This window comes from Salvia miltiorrhiza, chromosome 4, assembly GCF_028751815.1.
Source record: "Salvia miltiorrhiza cultivar Shanhuang (shh) chromosome 4, IMPLAD_Smil_shh, whole genome shotgun sequence".
NCBI classification, from domain to species: domain Eukaryota; kingdom Viridiplantae; phylum Streptophyta; class Magnoliopsida; order Lamiales; family Lamiaceae; genus Salvia; species Salvia miltiorrhiza.
Genome location: NC_080390.1, coordinates 5,657,777 through 5,676,883, shown reverse-complemented (window position 1 = coordinate 5,676,883; position 19,107 = coordinate 5,657,777). Strand labels below are relative to the sequence as shown.

The 19,107-nt window shown below is 32.9% G+C and overlaps 2 protein-coding genes across 5 annotated transcripts; one reads left to right on the top strand and one right to left on the bottom strand.

Moving 5' to 3' along the window:
* The first annotated feature begins 3,550 nt into the window (after nt 1-3,550).
* Nucleotides 3,551-6,127, top strand: LOC131022397 (DNA-directed RNA polymerase V subunit 5C-like). Its single transcript, XM_057951853.1, has 4 exons — nt 3,551-3,962; nt 4,641-4,817; nt 5,217-5,330; nt 5,777-6,127. The coding sequence occupies exons 1-4, from the start codon at nt 3,729-3,731 to the stop codon at nt 5,900-5,902; spliced, it is 651 nt and encodes a 216-aa protein (XP_057807836.1). The 5' UTR covers nt 3,551-3,728; the 3' UTR covers nt 5,903-6,127.
* A 1,484-nt stretch (nt 6,128-7,611) lies between these two features.
* On the bottom strand, nt 7,612-12,008 carry LOC131022395 (kinesin-like protein KIN-1). Of its 4 annotated transcripts, none has more exons than XM_057951849.1 (16): nt 11,866-12,008; nt 11,622-11,746; nt 10,876-10,978; nt 10,731-10,774; nt 10,436-10,465; nt 10,225-10,347; nt 10,118-10,143; nt 9,934-10,015; nt 9,277-9,318; nt 9,169-9,202; nt 8,946-9,021; nt 8,665-8,872; nt 8,494-8,585; nt 8,157-8,271; nt 7,905-8,084; nt 7,612-7,809 (listed from the first exon to the last, which is right to left on the bottom strand). In XM_057951849.1, the coding sequence occupies exons 2-16, from the start codon at nt 11,733-11,735 to the stop codon at nt 7,762-7,764; spliced, it is 1,317 nt and encodes a 438-aa protein (XP_057807832.1). In that variant the 5' UTR covers nt 11,736-11,746; nt 11,866-12,008; the 3' UTR covers nt 7,612-7,761. The 4 variants fall into 4 exon arrangements, with proteins under 4 accessions (XP_057807832.1, XP_057807833.1, XP_057807834.1 ...); XM_057951850.1 differs by having other exon boundaries at nt 11,622-11,775; nt 11,866-11,992; XM_057951851.1 differs by having other exon boundaries at nt 11,622-11,742; nt 11,866-11,990.
* Between the last annotated feature and the right edge of the window lie 7,099 nt (nt 12,009-19,107).

Genomic DNA, 19,107 nt, shown 5'->3' with positions numbered 1-19,107 from the left:
AACAAAATGAAAACATTACTAAAGTAAATAATCAGAGCCTGGACAAAAAGGTATTGTCTTAAGGTTGAGATCAAAAGGGAACTTCATTTCATTTCTTTTAAGATAACTGATGAGAAATCAGTAGAGGTACAGAGCAGAACATACAAATGAGTAAAAGCATAAAAACACATGGAAACCCATGGACTCCAGCAGTCTGCCTGTTTGCGCCTTGTACTTCGCCTTTGATCTTCATCTTCATCTTCATGTTCCTAAGCTTGTTTCTTTTTTACTTGTTTTCCATTGACTCGAGGTCTTACTGGTTTGTCATCCTTGAACTTCTGGTGATCCTTTTGCTTTACCAACTTCAGCCTTTCGAGAAGATGCAGAGAACCAACTTTGAGAAGATTTTTCTCTGACTTCTACTTTCCCTCTTTTTGGCAACATCAAAAAGAGAGAGCTAATGATGGAAGCTATGATAAGAAGGTACCCGACTCCGAGTCTCAGAATCTCGTGAGAGGATTCGAGATGAGTGTGAGTACAGAGATGTAGAAGAGGAAGACGCTAATGGAAAGGGAGATGATGAGGGAGGCGGAGAAGAGGAAGAGGCTTCGAGATGGAGAAGATGAGGGTTGATGAGGAGAAGAAGAGCGTGGATGTGGGGAAGAGAAGTGTTTGTGAGGAGAAGAGGGGTGGGGAAAATGTAGGTATGCACAACTCTTTGGAGATATTCATGTAAAGCGGCTATGCATACAGACCTTAAAGGGAGGAAGAGGGGCTTAAGATGGAGAGAGAGAGATAAATAGGATAGAGAAAGAGGGAGAGTACGTGAGATGGGTGTGAGAGGCGAAAATCGAATCAGTGATATTCGTGAGGACTAGCACTGTCGATTTTCCAGTACGAGGTCTATGTTGAGACGACCATGTGCGGTTGGAGATGCCGGCAGACAACGAGAGAGAGCTCGTTGTTGTTGCATGCCATGGAGGTGGGCAAGATATGTGAGATGATCTTGATGACCTCCTGAAGCTTAGAAGCTTCTTGGCGCCTGGCATTAGGATGGAAGACACTCTTGTCGCTGGATACAAGTGAGAGTAGAAACAAGCTTGACTTCAGAGAAGTGTTGTGATCCAGTAGAAAGGTCCGGCGTTGACCAAGTGTGCGAGCATCATTTTCCCACTCCATGACTTCGTAGTCATTGATCTCTCCATTGTCGGAACGAAAGTTTTCTGCAACTTTTGAAAAGTGTTCTCACATAAGTGTCTATGGAGAGTTGTTAGTTGTGATGAAGAAAAGTTGCAAGTGTAAAGTATATAAAATACTAAGTAAGGAAGATGAAATGTTGTTCGAATTTTGTGCCTAAAAGCATTTTGAAGAAATTTTTCACGTCTGCCGTCACTGCAGAGGACGAAAGCTTAAAAAAGGTAGAAAAAAGAATAAAAATCATCGCAATTTGTTAAATCAAAGAGATTTTCAAGATTTTAATTCCAGACGCACAATAGTTGGATTTGATCAAAATAAAGGATCAGGACAAGTTAAAATATTTTTAAACATAATTGAGGTACTTGTCCTTCTCGGATATTTCATTTTACTTTCCAACAATCAATTAAAGCATTTTAAAAGCAACTGATCAGTTAGAGAAATATTTTAAACACTCATAACTGAATTTAACTGATATATAAAGATACTTACTAGTCGACTGATCATTGTAGCCAGTCGATACCACGACTTTTGTTGACTTTTCTAAAGAGGTTCTCCCTCAGATGAAGACTTATCTTCTTTGGTTGCCACATCATCAGTTGAGGAGCACCTGTTGTCTGAACAACAGTCGTCGTGATTGCAGTTTGAAATCTTCAAGAGCATCGTCATTCTTCGAGGTTGATGAGGCCGATCCTTCCACAAAGATCGTTGAACCTATCTTTTGGAAGAGCGTTGGTCAGCAAGTCTGTCTCTGAATTGCGGTCGGAATCCATTCAACTGAAACGTTATTCTTTTCCACATGGTCACGAATGAAGTGATGACGAATTGCGATATGCTTGACCCTTGTGTGGTGAACTGGATTATGAGATATTGCAATAGCACTAGAGCTGTCGCAATAGATGGGAACTTCTTTTTCGTCGATCCCGTAGTCCTTTAGTTGTTGGACTAGCCATAGGAGTTGTGAGCAGCAACTTCCCGCAACAACATATTTAGCTTCAGTTGCAGAAGTGGTGACTGAAGTCAGCTTCTTTGAAAACCAAGAAATGAGCTTGTTGCCTAGGAACTGACATGTTCCTGAAGTTGATTTCCGATCGATTTTGCATCCTGCAAAATCTGAGTCTGAGTATCTGGTAAGCTTGAAGTCATCGTCAGCTGGATACCACAGTCTTATGTTGGGCGTGCCTTTGAGATATCTTAGAATACGCTTTGCAGCGTCCATATGAGCTTCCTTGGGATCATATCTCGCACATACCAAATTCTAATTTTTTTTCCCTCTTTTCATTCAAATTGTAATAATTTTTATTTTCTCTATTTTCTATTAATGTTGAACATACTTTTCTTTATTCTTTTATTATTAATTTTAGTCCATCTCCCAAAATACCATTCACTTCGTAAAAATTGTGAAATTTGATTTATGAAGTAAATATTCAATATACATTTTAAAGGTGAAGGAAAACATATTGATTCATTTTATAACATTCTTGTAAAAATATTTTTTTGTATTAATTTTAATATAACATTGTAGATTAATAATTATATATATATATATATATGTATATATATATATATTAAAAATATAATTTTAAATATGACTTTTAATTCATGTTGGTGTATGAAAATATTTATTTATTTATTATGACACATAATACTCTATACTAATAATGTGTAATGCTAATTGCATTATCAAATAATTTTTAATTGTTTGATTGCTATAATTATCATTAAATATTATACAAAGTTGAAAATTTACATTTTCAAATTCGGATTTTATTGAGTAGTTGATGTAGATTGTTTTATTTTATTTTTAAAATATATTTAACATTTGCTTATATTTTGATTCTGTTCAATATTTATATTTATTTATTTAAACATGTCGTTTAATTTTGATGATCGCCATGTATTGCACGTGAGAATGTACTAGTTGATTAATTAAAATATAGAGGATTTGAGGGATTTAGTTTGATTTTCAGTGTGTACATGTTTTATGAATTGATTAATTAAAATATAGGTTATTAAAAATTAAATTGATAAAGAAAAAGATAAAGTCTATTTTGATATTGGTAAAATAAAAATATTTTTTTTTGAAAATAAAACTAAAAATAATTAATAATTCTTTAATCACAAATTTAAATATTTGGACCACACCTTTTATTCACCTAATTTGATTCTCCTTAATTTCTGTATCGAAGAATAATGTATCATGAATAGCGGAACCGGAACCGGAACCGGAATCGGAATCGATAGAGTAATTATTATTTTTAGTATTTTTATTTAGACCGTAAATATAATTATTGATGTGGCATCAACGTGACACCGAATTGAGATACCACGATAGGGCATGTACTTAACTTACCGCCAAAAACTAAAAAAGCACGCAGCGAAATTTTTATATGGAAAGCTGAAACGACATACTCTGCAGTCCCGCCGTTGATCACCCTATCTTTCTCTACTGCACCTCCTCTTTTATACTCTTTCCTCTGCACACACACACAAATAGAGTGAGAAAGAGAGAGAGAAATCACGGTTTCAAAAAAAAGAGAGAGACATCAAGCAAAATGCAGAAAGTGTGCATAAAAAGTTTGGTGGAGAACGGCAGCGTAGAGAGCCGCCGCTACTACCTGGCGCGGCGGACTATCATGGAAATGCTGAGCGACAGAGGCTACCAAGTGCCCGACATGCACGCGGAACTCCGCCGCTCCCTCGCCGACTTCCGCGCCGAGTTCGGCAACCATCCGGAGGCCGACCGCCTACGCATCACCGCTCACCGTGCCTCTCATCCTTCCAGAAAGGTATATTACTTTCTTAGGTTTATTTCAAAATATTTGTCTGTGCTGCTTTCTGTATTTTACGAAAAAGAAGAAGAAGTTATCAATGTGTTTTTGTCTATGATTTTACTCATTTCATTTTTAAAGCTAGAGTTATGATTTTGTAATTTTTAAAAAAAAGTTATGGTTCTTAGGTTTGTAATGATGCTTTGTGTTTTGGTTGAAATCTGTTGTGATGATGCTTAAGGTCTAGTGTTCCGTTGTATTTCACGTTTATTATACACAGCCATGATTTTGAGAGGGAAAAGGGTGAAGCCAAACGGAATTGGTGATCTAAAAACTCTTAAAATAAAATAAAATCGCAGGATCTCAAATCGAAGCTTCTAGACAAAGATCCAGTGATTATAAATTATTAGTTGTATGTTTTTGGATTTAGAAGGCGTTAAAAATTTCAAGGTCCTATCACAAAATGTTTAGGATGGTAGTAAGCTTTTAGCACTCAAATGGAAAGCACATTTAGGAAATACTAAGATATTTGTAGCATGCAGTGATGCAGGTAATAAGTTCACTGTATGTTCATAATCTGGTAGTTTTTGTCAGTAAGTAATTAATAATTATTGAGCTCTTTGAGTAGCTTGTTTCGTGACTAGCTTTTTTTCTTGTATGGTGCATTTGCATTAAGCTTTTTCCTTTTTGGTTTAGATTCTGGCCATATTCTGTGAAGGTTTTCAGACGAGAAAACAACATGCCGTTGGTATATTGAGTCAGATTGTGAACAAAGAAATGCTGGATAAGGTGATACTAATCGTGCAAAGCAAGATGAATTCCTATGCTCAAAAGGTTTTGGACGAGTATCCGGTGAAAGTGGAAACGTTTCTGGTTCGTTAACTGCAACTATATACTATGGGTTTGAGTATGGTTTTAAGGCACAAATAGGAACACCAGTGACATCATGCAATGTTGATAAGATATACTCCTTCCGTCTCACAAAAACATGAACGTTTTTCCATTTTGGGGTGTCTCACAAAAACATGAACCTTTCCATTTTAGTACATCATGGCCCACCACTACTTTTCCGTAATTAATTCATTACTCTCGCAACACCTTTCAAAAGTGGGACCCATTTTCCACTTTAACTCTCAACTAACATTTCTTAAAACCCGTGCATTTCTCTTTGTTCATGTTTTTGTGAGACGGAGGGAGTATAATGGATAAATGCTTTGCAGCTCAAGCTGAGATTTGTATATCTATTGTCATGTGATTCATTGCCCTTTTCAGATTACTGATTTGTTGGTTAACATCTCAAAGCATTTTCTGGAGCCGAAATATGAGATTCTGTCTCTTGAGGAGAAGAATAAGCTTTTGAAGCAATATGAGATTGAAGATAAACAGGTATATCTTGGATTTTGGTTATTCTATGGTTATTTTGATACGTATAAATCCAATCAAGACGTGGAGTTCAAAATACTTTTGCTGGTTTACAACTTAGGGAGAAGATATTTACACACTTGCAAGCATTCTAAGTTTTCTTGGGCTTGATTATCATTGAAAGTTTTTGAGAGATGAAGCCTGCTTTGAAAGTATAGTGATTAGTGACAACACTATGTTGCTCGCTTAGGTGCGGTCTATCTTTTGTTCAATGTCAATTTAGGACTATCCCCAATATGCCTCAAGGTTGTTAAAAAATTGCACATCAAGAAATGGCTACGATATTTATTAACATAACAAGTTTTATATGATGATCAACTGAGTGTACATGTTTTGATGAATGTTTATACATAACTGTATAAGTGAGTTTATCATGGTGGCTAACTGGTTAGTGTTGGTGTGTTTGGCAGCTTCCTATGATGCTTGAAAGTGATGCAATTGCAAGGTACTATGGTTTAGAGAAAGGGCAGGTGGTGAAGGTGTCTTATGCTGATGGCATTCCTCATTCTCTAGTATCTTATCGTTGCGTCGTCTGATCCAAAATCTCGCATTTTGCAGTTGATAATTACTAGTACTATGAAATTTTAGTTGCAAACTAACATTCGTCTCTATTAACTATAATTTATAATAGATGGGTTTTGATGCTTGCTGTTGTCAACGGCTGTTTTGGTATGTAATTATCGGCCATATACTGTTTGGGCTTCCACATTACTTAGTAGTATGGGCAATTGTATTTATTGACTTGATGATCTTGTTGTTGCTATTATTTTGAGATGCTATTGTCACTATAAAGTATAAATCCATGTATGGAATACATGTATATGTATATAAGAATTTTCCACGTATTATATGAACGACGTCTTTTGCATCACGATCCCAACGATTTTAATCTAGGGGTATTAGTTTATAAATACTCCAATTTTGCTCAAATTCTGGTTCTACATTTGAACTATTGAATTTGTTTCAGAGGACTTCAATTTTAAATTCTTTCCAATTTTGCACGCGGTAAATATTTTCGATGAGTCAAATTTGACATGTTTATTACTAAGCACATTTATATGGTGTTTTGAATAAGTAAGAAACGATGCAGTTGCTTTGCTCTATTTTTTGCTTTAGTTCTTAGCTCAACTCTTTACTCTGTTCTGCAAAATATGCTTTGAATTGTAGCTTAAATGCTCTAAATACTGAAACTAAGAATTTAAAATAAAACGGCGTTGTTTCGAAAGTATGAAGCTACATTGTTTCTATAATCAACCAATCATGCAAAATCATAAAGAATATAAAGTTTAAGTATTTGGAGTTAGATTTTGAAGTTGGAATGCAAAATCAAAATTTGAGTAAAATTGAGATATTTACAAACCATTACTCCTTTAATCTATTAGGAGTAGTATTTATAAATGAGACCGTATTGCAATGTTCAAAATGTGAAACTACCTTCTCATAAGGGTGCGTTGTTTTTTTTTTTTTTTTTTTTTTTTGTAAATTTATCATGGAAAAATAAGAGATAATTCAAATTTTACTCTTTAAATTCTTCAGTTATTTTCCCTCATTTCCTACTTAACCCTTACTCATTTCTCATTTTCACTACAAATGAGAGATAATCCCTCTTTTGTAATGTAAATGAAGAATGAGTAAGTGTCAAATAGGAAATGAGGAAAAAGAAAGGAACGATTTAAATAGTGAAATTTTATTTATCCTTCATTTTCCCATGATAAATTTACAATCAAAGAGAACACACCCTAAAAAGAAAAAAGAAATAAGAAAAGAAAATCAAGACCAATGGTCTTGCAAAGTAGTTTTGAATGAAAAATATGCAATTTGACATTAGTCCTATTAAAATTCATTTTTTTTAATAAATCTATGCTCTCTTACTTCCAGCGGCGACTCTTTCGATACTTTAGGTTTTAAAATAAAATTACTGTAATTTTTAAATAAAAAACTTTTCTCTTTTTTTGGTAAATTGTTTAACATCGAAATGATGACTTCAGGCGTTCAATTTTTTTTTAGTTCTTATAGTAATTTATAGAAATCAGTTGTAATTATAAAAAGGAGAAAAAGAAAACGGATAACTTATTTGGTTGAGTCCCTAAGGAAACATAGACTTCAACCTGTAAACAATGAGGCTTAAGGTTTAAATTCTACTGCTCCCTCTTCCCAAATTAAAAAAAAAAAATTATTTGGTTGAGAAAAACACAACCATGCCTAAATTTTTCACTAGTGAAAATCATAATTCGAGCCGGAGAGAGATTTCTAAAGTTATTATTATTGAAGCAGATTCATCTATCATATCAGATCAGCCAAAAAAAAGCATCCTAGAGCTCTTGGAAGGAAGCAATAGATTCGAAATTCATACAAGCTACCGTGTTGAATAATCCCGGATTCAGCAAGCATGTAATCAGCAGGCTTTGATGAGGCCTTTAAGAATCTCGTTCTCCTTCTTAAGCTGTCAAGAATTTAGAACATCAAATCTCAATATTTTACCAACTTAGTTAATCATAATCTCGACTAGATGTGCAAAATGACATTCATGGGCCTCACCTCGTCAACTGCAGTAACAAGCTCTTCAACTGCTTTTTGCAGCGATGAAATTGTTCTTGATGTAACATCTTCATAAGCTGACTCCACTTCTTCCACTGAGTTGGGATTAAAGAAAATTCCTTCCAGAATGAATAGCTGCTCAAGTAGTTGGACATCTTCTGGCTCCAATCTCTCAGCCAACTGGATTAAAATGATGAAAAATGAAACTGCTTCGATACAGTAATGTATATGAATCTGCGACTCCAGATATACCTTTGATAATATTCTCTCAGAAGACTCATTTTGGGTCGAGGACACGTCTGCAGGAATGCTGGTATCTTCATCTTCTTTTACACTAACATGTGCTGATTGCTTTATGTGCTTTGCCCTGCTCAAGGAAACGTTACTACATACTAGGAAATGTGGAGCTAACACACAAGTTATAACCCAAAAATTCAAATCAATAACTTATACGGAAATTATCTACATGGTGAATTATATGAATTGCCATCTAGACTGGTCTACTTGTGTTTTTGAAATGCAATATTTATTCCTTGAGGACTAAGGATATTAACAGAGAATAGAAATCATTACAGAAATATTTGCATACCTTGCACCAAAGCGTAGAGTGGAAAGGGTTTCTGATGCATTTGAGGGACTAGGCGAGCAACAACAAAGTAATGCAGTCTGGGAGTTTCCTCCCTGCAAACTACTAGGTAAGTTTATCGGTCTGATAAATTGCCGCACTAACAATTAGACGAGGCTAACATGAAGAACTAACAAGAGCATCCTGTAGGATCCGCGTTAGCTTTGAATCACGATAAGGTATGTGGTTCCCCTTCCCTGGTGAGCTTAATGCATTTATCACGTTCCCAAGAGCTGACAATGATTTATTGATGGTTTTTGCTTCTTCAAGGACTCTTCCTTCAGCTCCAGTCCTCTCTGCTTTCTCTGATCCCGCCAAGTCCACAAGGATCAACTTTCCATACCTATGAGTTTATATGAGTACACATCAATACTCATGCCAATTATCTGGAAATTTGAATTTTGGTAGTATGTTACCTTCTCTCCTTCTTAATTTCCTGCTGGATTACAAAGATATATATGCAATGACTTCTACTGCTGGCCATATTCATTTCTATACATGTTAAGAGTTACTAAATACAGACTACACTAACAGATAGCAATTGTATCCAGAATTAAAGTGCAAATCTGCTCCTTTGAGGAATGTAAGAAGTTAACTTATGAACACAGGGACCAGATTTAAGTGCAAAGATAAGGATACGAGTTTCTCCCACAGCTCTGTTTGCTATGCCGGTCTGCATAGTGATGTCTTGTCAGATTTGTCTTATATTGACAAGGATAGTAGGGAGTTGAGAAACTTTTAACTTACAGAAAGAGTTCGTAGGGCCTCTACAGAATCTGAGATGGATATCTGCAGAGTTTGATGAAAGTTTTGAACATAAAAAATTAGATAGTCGATTATAACATCCAAAATGGATGAAACTCACAGGAAAAAAAATAAAATAGCAGCACAACAAAGAAAGCAATTGTTATCTTTCTTTGAAAGTATAAAGTATATACTTTGACTCATGTCACTCATTCTGCTTCCAGGCAGTTAAATTTGAGTTTGTTATCATGTGCTTAATGCTTTTCTTTAGATCCATATATATTGGTATTTTGCATATAAACAATTATATAGAACCTTTTTCTGCCCCATTCTGATATAATACCGTTCAACAACTTGAATGCTAATACATACATCTATATACCTAAACAATTCGAGAAATTAACAGCTCTGTCGCTCATGAATACCCCAGTATATAAAACCATCCATCTCAGTTAGTCGTCACAGTGAGCTAAACATGTGCTTGTAGGCAATACAGCCGTTCAGTAAGAATTTGAAGGTCAAACCACAGACAAATGATCTTTTTCCCCTTATCTCCTTGAAAAGAAACCCCATCACAGGATGGACCACCAAGTATGCAACCGGAAAAAAGTTAATCTTGTGCTAAACCAGTTGGGAGTAGGAAAGGGAAAGGAATACTACCTCTGTAACTCCATTCACAAATATACCCTGCAGTTTGTTCTCCTTGATCAGTAAATTGTCCTTTGATAGATCAAAAAGGTCCCTGAGTAATCAGAAGTACAGAATGAATGTGATTTCCATAATAAAGTATCCGAAAAAAGGAGGGCAGGGATGTGGTTGCTCATGCTTTGGAAGTAATGCAAACCTTACTCTCTCCATGTATATTTCTACCTGTAGGTGTAACAGAACATCAATAACATGACCGGGAGCATGTAGTAGTACTAAGAGAAAGTGTTTAATCAGGATTCATACCATTGATAATTTGATTGTGGACTTGATTTTATCATCTGAAGGCTTGATAGCATTGAAAATCCCATCCACCACTCTTGGTAGTAAACCTTTTCGTTTTTCATCACAGTCAATGATGTTTGGTCCCTGAGGGGTTAAAAAAGAAAAAAAGAGGCCAGCAGAGAGTATCATATGATGTATCATTGGATTTTCTGTGCATTATCAAACATATTACCTCCATACTGTAAGTCTTTCCTGCCCCTGTCTGATAACATACAAACAAAGATAAGCTTTTGACACATGAAAACAGCATAAAAAAATGAGTCATTGAACTATAATGAGTTGTCCGTTTTGGAATTCTATAGTATACCGTTCTGCTTTCCACCATATCTTCTCTACATTTAACTAGAGATAAGGAAACTAGAAGCGCCCAGGCCAGCTGAAAGGATTACGAATTTTCATTTATACCTAGACTGATATAAACAGAGAATTCCTCGACAAATTTTCCCATATCAAAGCAGAAAATATACCTGTCCGTATGTGATAATTGCCCCATTCACTCCACTAGCAACACCTGTTCCATAAGAGTTAGTGAAGGGATTTTGAAATCAGTTGTAGACAATGTAATACAAAAAGACGAAGATGTTTCACTAATAAAATTCAGTCATAGATTACCTTTAACTATAGGTAATGCAAGGAATTCATATATGTCAGCTTGCTCTGATCCTTGAAAGAACACCTTGTCGAAGTGGAACTCAGTCTCCTCTTCCTTCTCATCCTACAGTGGATTATAGAACGTAGCATATGTTCAGCCATGACTCATACTTATTAGGGGAAAAGATATAGCAGTATTAGCAGTATAGCACATCAATATCTGATGCACAACTGTTGATCTACAAAACGTTCAGAACATTTAGGATGCATAAACACAAATGTATCATTACATGAATCTAATAAAAGCAGGCCTTCTAAGCATAAAAGATAATCATCTCTCTCTCTCTCTCTCTCTCTCACACACACACACACACACACACACACACATACACAAACACACGCGCAGAAACTATTAGTTTTTTACCTTCATGATTATGATCCATATTAGTTCGCATCTCAAATTTTACAAGGCACACATGAGCATGCTAACATGAATAATAATCGCAGTTAGCATTCCAATAGCATCTAGTAACAGAAATAAATTTAGGTGCCTAACTCAAGCTGTTGTTTAAAAAGAACAAAGAGTGTCTATACATCTCTCTCTATGTATATACATATCTTTTGTGTGTGTTATCTCATCATGCATTCTTCCGTGACATAGAGATAAAAAAACTATAGAAGCAATTAAGAGAGGCGGTTACCTCACTGTTACAATTAGGTAAAGTAATATACAGAGGTAATCATAGGAAAGGTAACAACCGATCTACCTTGAATACAAAAGAATCAGAATCAATGCCGTGAATGCTGGTGGAATCGCCGTGGTCGGACTTTTCCTTCGAACTCAGAGGTCTGAAGAGAGCGCAGACTCTTATGCTAGGCATTTGCCTCCTTCCTTTTGGAGATCACAGATTTAGACAAAGACTATCATCGATCGACGGCGATCAGCTCGCCCTCAACGTGTTGCTTTTTGAACAAAAAAACTTGACGCTTCAATTGCTAAAACAGCCATACCTCAAATTCACTCGAAATTAAAGCACAACTACTGCTAGGCTGAGAGAGAAAGAGAGAGTTGATCTGCTGGAGGTTTTGGTGAAGTTTCCCGCCAAAAACTGGAAGAGTCGTCTTCTGAAAGCAGTTGTGAAGGAACGAGAATTTTGAAGGCGTATACACACACACACACACACATATATATATATATATATATATATATATTGATCGTAAATGTAAAATGCCGCAGCGGTGATTAAAATAAAAAAGGTAGATACGCCTACGCAAGGACTTCATCTTCTTCGAGTAATAAAGTACTATTATAAAAATAGTTTACTTTCTTTTGAATTGTTGTAAAAAAGTCTCTCTTAACTGAATACCATTTATTTTTAAAGCAACACTATCATAAGAAAAATAATTCAGATAAGTAAATAAATACATACAACAGTAATTCGATATAATAAAATACATGAATTACGATACTTAATAGTATTTAGCCTTTTTATCGTTTCAGAAAAAAAAAAAATTACTGTACGTTTTTTTAGGAAATACTAGTGCGCAACCCGTCGAAATTCGACGGGAAATTATTTTAACTTATTATATAAATTATTTTTAAATTTATTTAATTTAAGTTAATATAGTTGAAATTATATTAATTTAAATCATATTCCTCAATTAAATATTAACTTTTTGTTAGAATAATAAATATTCTTTTTATGTAGATTTTTACTTAATAATATTTTTAAAAATGTATCGATATTGAAAATTTTATTTCATCTGAGCATCATCTCGTCTGAACCTTGTAGGATCATATCATAATCTAAATTTTGGAAGACGACAACTAACATTTGAACATTAGACTTTTGATTATCATCTCGTCTAGACCTTAAAAAACAAAAAATGAACTTTTATGCGTCAAGTTTTTTTAACATCACTATCTGGAGCTTTAAAAATCAAAATTGACTTGTGAGATTGTATGATTTGGAGCTTCTAACTTGTAAACATCATTTTGTATGGAACTTGAAAAAATATTGACAAACTTTTATGCATTATTAGTTCTAAATATTATAATTGTGTTCCAAGAATCATCTCGTTTGAAGTTTAAAAAAACAAATTTAACTTGTGAGTATCATCCCATTTGAACTTTGAATGACCACAATTAAGTTACAAGAATTATCTTGTGTGTAGCTTTAAAGATCATTATCATCTTTAGCTTGTAAGATCATAATTAACTTCTAAACATCATCTTGTATGCAGCTTGAAAAATCATGACAATTTTTTGTGCATGATTTTATGTGGAGCTTGAAATATCATAATTGAGTTTCGAGCATCATTTCGTTTGAAATTTGAAAGAATAAAATGGACTCGTGAACATTAATTATCTTCAAATCTTGAGTTTTAGCATCATTCCGTCTGAAAATTGAAAGAATAAAATTGACTCGTGAACATTATCTCGTTTGAAATTTGAAAGACCATAACTAAGTTTTCAAAATCATCTCGTGTGTAGCTTAAGAAAGTTGACACAATTTCAAATTGTATTAATTTATTTAGTAATTTAATTGATATATTTTCATAAAAATCTATGTTGAATCCAAATTTTACTTTTAAAATTTTATACACAATATATATATTATTTATATGAATTCTTCACTCGATTGAGATTATTATAAATTTGATACATGATTAAAGATTTCTAATATATTTTAAAATCATATCCTCTATTGTTCTTTATCTATTGTTCTTTATTATTATTATTATTATTATTATTATTATTATTATTATTATTATTATGGACGAACAGAAACAAATAAAGTATGCAGAAATGAAAAATATATTTTTCTTCCCTATATAAATAAAATCTATGGATTTATTTTATAAAAAATAAAAATAAAATTTTAATTATTTTGATAGACATAAAATAAGATTTTGTTTTAAAGTAATCAGTTTATAGAATTTGTGCCTTATTATGCAAACATGTAAATCAATGATCGGACCCGTTTATAATTTACATATACGTGCATGTCTCAATTCAAACTTAATTTAAAATTAATTTTATTGAAAATTAAGAATATAAATATTACTATATATATATATATCTATATATATATATTCATACAATATAATATATTGCAACATATACATATAATATGTACGCTATTGAGAAATATAAAATTAATAACAAATATACATCTAATCACTAACATTCAATTAAAATAATTTATCGTATATAGATTATAATTTTTTTCTTATCAGACATGTAAATCTAATTTTTATCTAGAAAAAATAAATAATAAAATTTATTAATTTAAATTATATGTAATGTTAATATTATTATATATATATACATTTATTATTAATTATATTTATTATGATTAATGAATCTTTATATAGAATGTAATAGTTAATTAATTAATAAATGATGAAGATTATTTTTTTTTTTTTTTTTTTTGAAATGTAAATTTTGAAATGGTGAGATTTTAGATATGCCACATAGGTTAAGGCTTAATCTTATTATATAATAGACTAGTGATTAAAATCTACGTTAACTTCAGCGATTAGTGTATCTTGTCCGATACCATTAAGAACTCAAACCATTCTTTCACACTTTGGATATCAACAGATGTCCTACCAGATTATTTGAAAAAAACTTGTTTTATTAATTTCACAAGTTTCTTTTAAATTTTATTCAATACTTTTTCATCTTATATTTTTCACAAGTTTCTTTTAAAATTTATAAGATATTAGATGTTATTGATATAAATTGTTGGAGTTTCGTTCGGAAAATGTGCAGTAAGATGAAATAGCTGTTATTTTACAATCATTTAAAAACAATTTATTGTTTTTCTTTTGAGAAAAAAATACTCCCTCCATCTCCATGTTCATGGCTCATTTATTTTCGGCATGAGTATTAAAGAAAATTATAAGGTAATTCTATTCATAGTCACCGTTTTACTCAGTATAGCCCTCCAGTTAAAATAATAATAATAAATAAATATAAATTTACTATTTCACCCAACAACCCATAACTCCTAAATTAAAGTGATAAAATACTAGTAGTAAACAATTAATCACCCTGCTCGACACTATCCTTCTCTACAAGCACTACCATTCTTCCTTTTCTCCACCACCGATTTTCTTACTAGTATGGGCTCTGGAGTCTCCTTCCTTTCAAGAAAGCACTACTCCCTACATCACGACGCTTCCAAGAGTAGAGTTACAAATGCAAACACAATCTCCACATTTCTGTGTGATAAGAAATATGTGTTGATCATGGATCAGGTCTCCAAATCCATCCATTTAGAGGACCTCTGAGTGAAAGAAAAAAACAAGGATAAGAAGGTGATGGTTTGTTCATCGGAGAAGGAGGTGCTCCACTAGATGACGGAGCACAAGGTGGAGATACGGAGGCTGGAAGAAGGCGAGGCGATGGCGCTGATCGATTACGTATATGGGAAGCTGTACGGCCGGAAAAGTGAGATCACCAAGACAATTATCAAGTGCTGCGGAGGGAAACCACTGCTGATTCACCTTGTGGCTGTTGGGTTCAAGACAAGAAAGATGATTACTCATGGAATAATATGGGCTGTAGGACATTTAATTTGGGGCTATGAACTTTAGTCTATAGGGTCAAATAGTAAATTTATATTTATTTATGAGTAATTTTAAACACAGCCCCCAAATTTCTTACTATAGCCCTTTATTTTAAAAAATAATACAGATAATTATGATTGTACTATTTTACCGTTATAAACTCATTTAAAATTTATAATGAGTTAATAACTTTATCAATATTAATTTAAAGGAATTATGCGTATAATCTAGAAGTCATAGCCCCCATCCTAAATCTAATCTAATCTATCTATATATATATAAAAGTAAAATAAACTCTATCCTACGTGGCGGCATATAATCGCTTTATTTCAATTTTTCTCAATTCTCATTCATTCTTATATTTTTCAATATCTCTAATCAATCTCCAACTCTAATCAAACTCCATCTATTAAAAAATTTATAAAAATCAATAATATATAAATCTATAAAATCAATCAATAGTATCACTTATATAAAATATGTAAGTTACTCCAACGAATATAACATTAATATGCATTTTTTGAGTTTCAAGTTGTACAATTAATAACAATATAATGCTCCAACGAATTTTACATTAATATGCAGAATATATACATCAACTTATTCCAACGAATTTTAGATTCATATGCAGATCATATACATCATCTATTAAAAAAATCTATATATATATAAAAGTAAAATAAACTCTATCCTACGTGGCGGCATATAATCGCTTTATTTCAATTTTTCTCAATTCTCATTCATTCTTATATTTTTCAATATCTCTAATCAATCTCCAACTCTAATCAAACTCCATCTATTAAAAAATTTATAAAAATCAATAATATATAAATCTATAAAATCAATCAATAGTATCACTTATATAAAATATGTAAGTTACTCCAACGAATATAACATTAATATGCATTTTTTGAGTTTCAAGTTATACAATTAATAACAATATAATGCTCCAACGAATTTTACATTAATATGCAGAATATATACATCAACTTATTCCAACGAATTTTAGATTCATATGCAAAAATAATGGTCGTGGTTGATAGTGGTGTAGGGAGGATTTTTCTTTCTATATGGATATAGTGGTATAGGAAAGATACATATTTGGAACACCTTATACTCGATCATACGTAGGAAGGGTAGTACTCCAGGTAGCTTCGAGTGGTATAGCATCAATAATGTTGTCTAGGGGCAGTACTACACGCTCTAGATTCGGTATACCATCTGTTGTGACATTATCAGAAGACATTCTTATACGTGATGCAACAAATCTTATTACAGCTATAGTGAAAAACACATATCATGCATTTGACCTATAAATGTTTAAGAATAGAGCTATCTTGGCCCCCACCAATGAGATGGTTGATACGATAAATGATGACGCCATGTCTTTAATGTCTATCAAAGAAAGGGTTTGCCTAAGTTCAAACAACATTTGCAAAAAAGATGGACAAGTGGACCTCGATGAACAGGTATTCTCGGATGAATATCTAAACACGATCAAGTATTCACGATTGTCGAGTCATGAAATTAAGAGGGATGCATAATCATGCTTTTTAAAAATATTGATCCATCTAATGAGCTTTGCAACTAATAGTAACTAAACTTGGGAAACGCGTAATTGAAGGCAAATTCATTTCAGGAAAAAAAGCGGGCAAATAGTTTCCTATAGCTGGAATGATTATGAGTCTATCAGATTTCACTAAATTTTCAATTCGATTTTAGAGAAGACAATTCTTTGTGAGTGTTTGTTTTGCTATGAAAAAAAATCAGGGACAATCTCTTTCAAATGTAGGATTATATCTACCGAAATCTGTTTTTAGTCATGGACAACCCTACATGTCAAATTTAATAATTTATTCAAACTTTGATAGTTTAAGTCATTAATGATTTTATTTATTTTATTTATTTTTCTTATTTTTTTTCAGTTATTGGTTCCAGCTATAGGCATCTAATTTAGGTACGTTTCAAATAATTGTTACAATTTCTCTTTTAATATCTTGTGGGTTGAAACTATGCTTACATATAAATTTCATAAAAACATTTAAATTAGATCAATTTCAAATAAATATTACAGCCTTTTACTTTAAAATAATTTTATTAAATTCTCTATTTTAGTGAAAAGAAATTCATAAAACAAAAAATATAATATTAAACAATTTTATAAATTTATATTTTAATAGATTCCGTCGAAATTCGACGGGTCATTTACTAGTACATATTAAAAACAAATGAAATATATTTCATCTGTACAGCCCCCCATCTCAAAATCTAAGAACATCAAGGATGGAGAAGAACATGAATGCTCAATTCCACCGTTTATCACGTTCTCTCTCTAGCAGATGTGGAAAAAATTGAATATTCCACAGTTTTCATATCATGGAATGAACATCAATTTCCACAATTCTAAAATTCTGAAGATCCCCCAATGTTGTCCATCCCTATTATTTAACTACAGGAATCTAGAGGCATGCCAATTGTCCAAAACCAGTAGCTCCGACAACGGCGCCCGAAACGAAGGACTCAACGAACCGATCCGGATGTTGCAACCCGATAAAGAAGTCGAAGCCTATGACGTTGGACAACATTTTCTCCGTCTTGCGCGAGAAGAAGGAGAAGCAAGAATTCAGAGATGTTTTATCTAAATATATTCCATTCCTATTTCTCACCTTGTTGTCATCCCAGTAATTGATCTGGTAAGTTAGAATAAAAAAATAATTATCCATAATCACAATCTTAGATGAAATGTTGTTTTTGAAATCAAAATTTAAACACATAATGGGGTTGTGGATGACCTTAATACATAATAAAATGTCAATACTTGTTAGCTTTTAGTCGTGAAGGAAGCCAGAAGTAATGGTTGAGTGCCTTTGTTGATCGATGAAAATTGGGTAGAGAGCGATATAGGAAATTTGACTATTTTAGCGAATCACAATCTTATGCAAAATCATGTTCTTAAATTTTTGTTGGGGGCTATACTGATGGAGTTATTAGGGTTATTTATTTGTACTTTTAGATCAGGATGATGTTATATGATTTTATCTGTGAAAAGATTATATGTATTATGTTTTCAAATTATTTTTTATAAACTTATAATTTGTTATAAATTTTTAATGGAGGCTGTAGGGGTAAAATAGTACAATTATAATTATCTTTATTATTTTTTAAACCAAGAGGCTATATTGATAAAATTGGGGGCTGTGTTTAAAATTACCCTTTATTTATTATTAATATTTTAGTTGGGGGCTATGAATAGAATTACCCAAATATGATCCATATGTTTATTGTAATTATTAATTGATCTTATATATTGTTAATAAAGAAAAATTTCAATTTCCTCTAAAATTCTGCTGCCGCCACCACCGCTCTCAACTCCGACGAGGCCACTGCCTCGCCTTTCCTTTGCCACATCCGTCCTCGTTGTCTCCCTCCACCCCCTACACACCATCATTCAAACAACCAACAATTATCGAACAGTACTTCAAATTAAAAACAACAAAGCAACCGCTTCCTAATTTCTGGGGTGAAAAAGAACAAAGTAACCGAGCCCTAATTTCTGGCGAGGGTGGAGGCAGGCAAACCAGTGGAAGAAAGGGGAGGCGCCAAGAAGAGTGGAGGAGAGGAAAGGCGGTGGGAAGAGAGCCGGCTATTGTAGAAATACTAGCTTTTAAGCTCTTG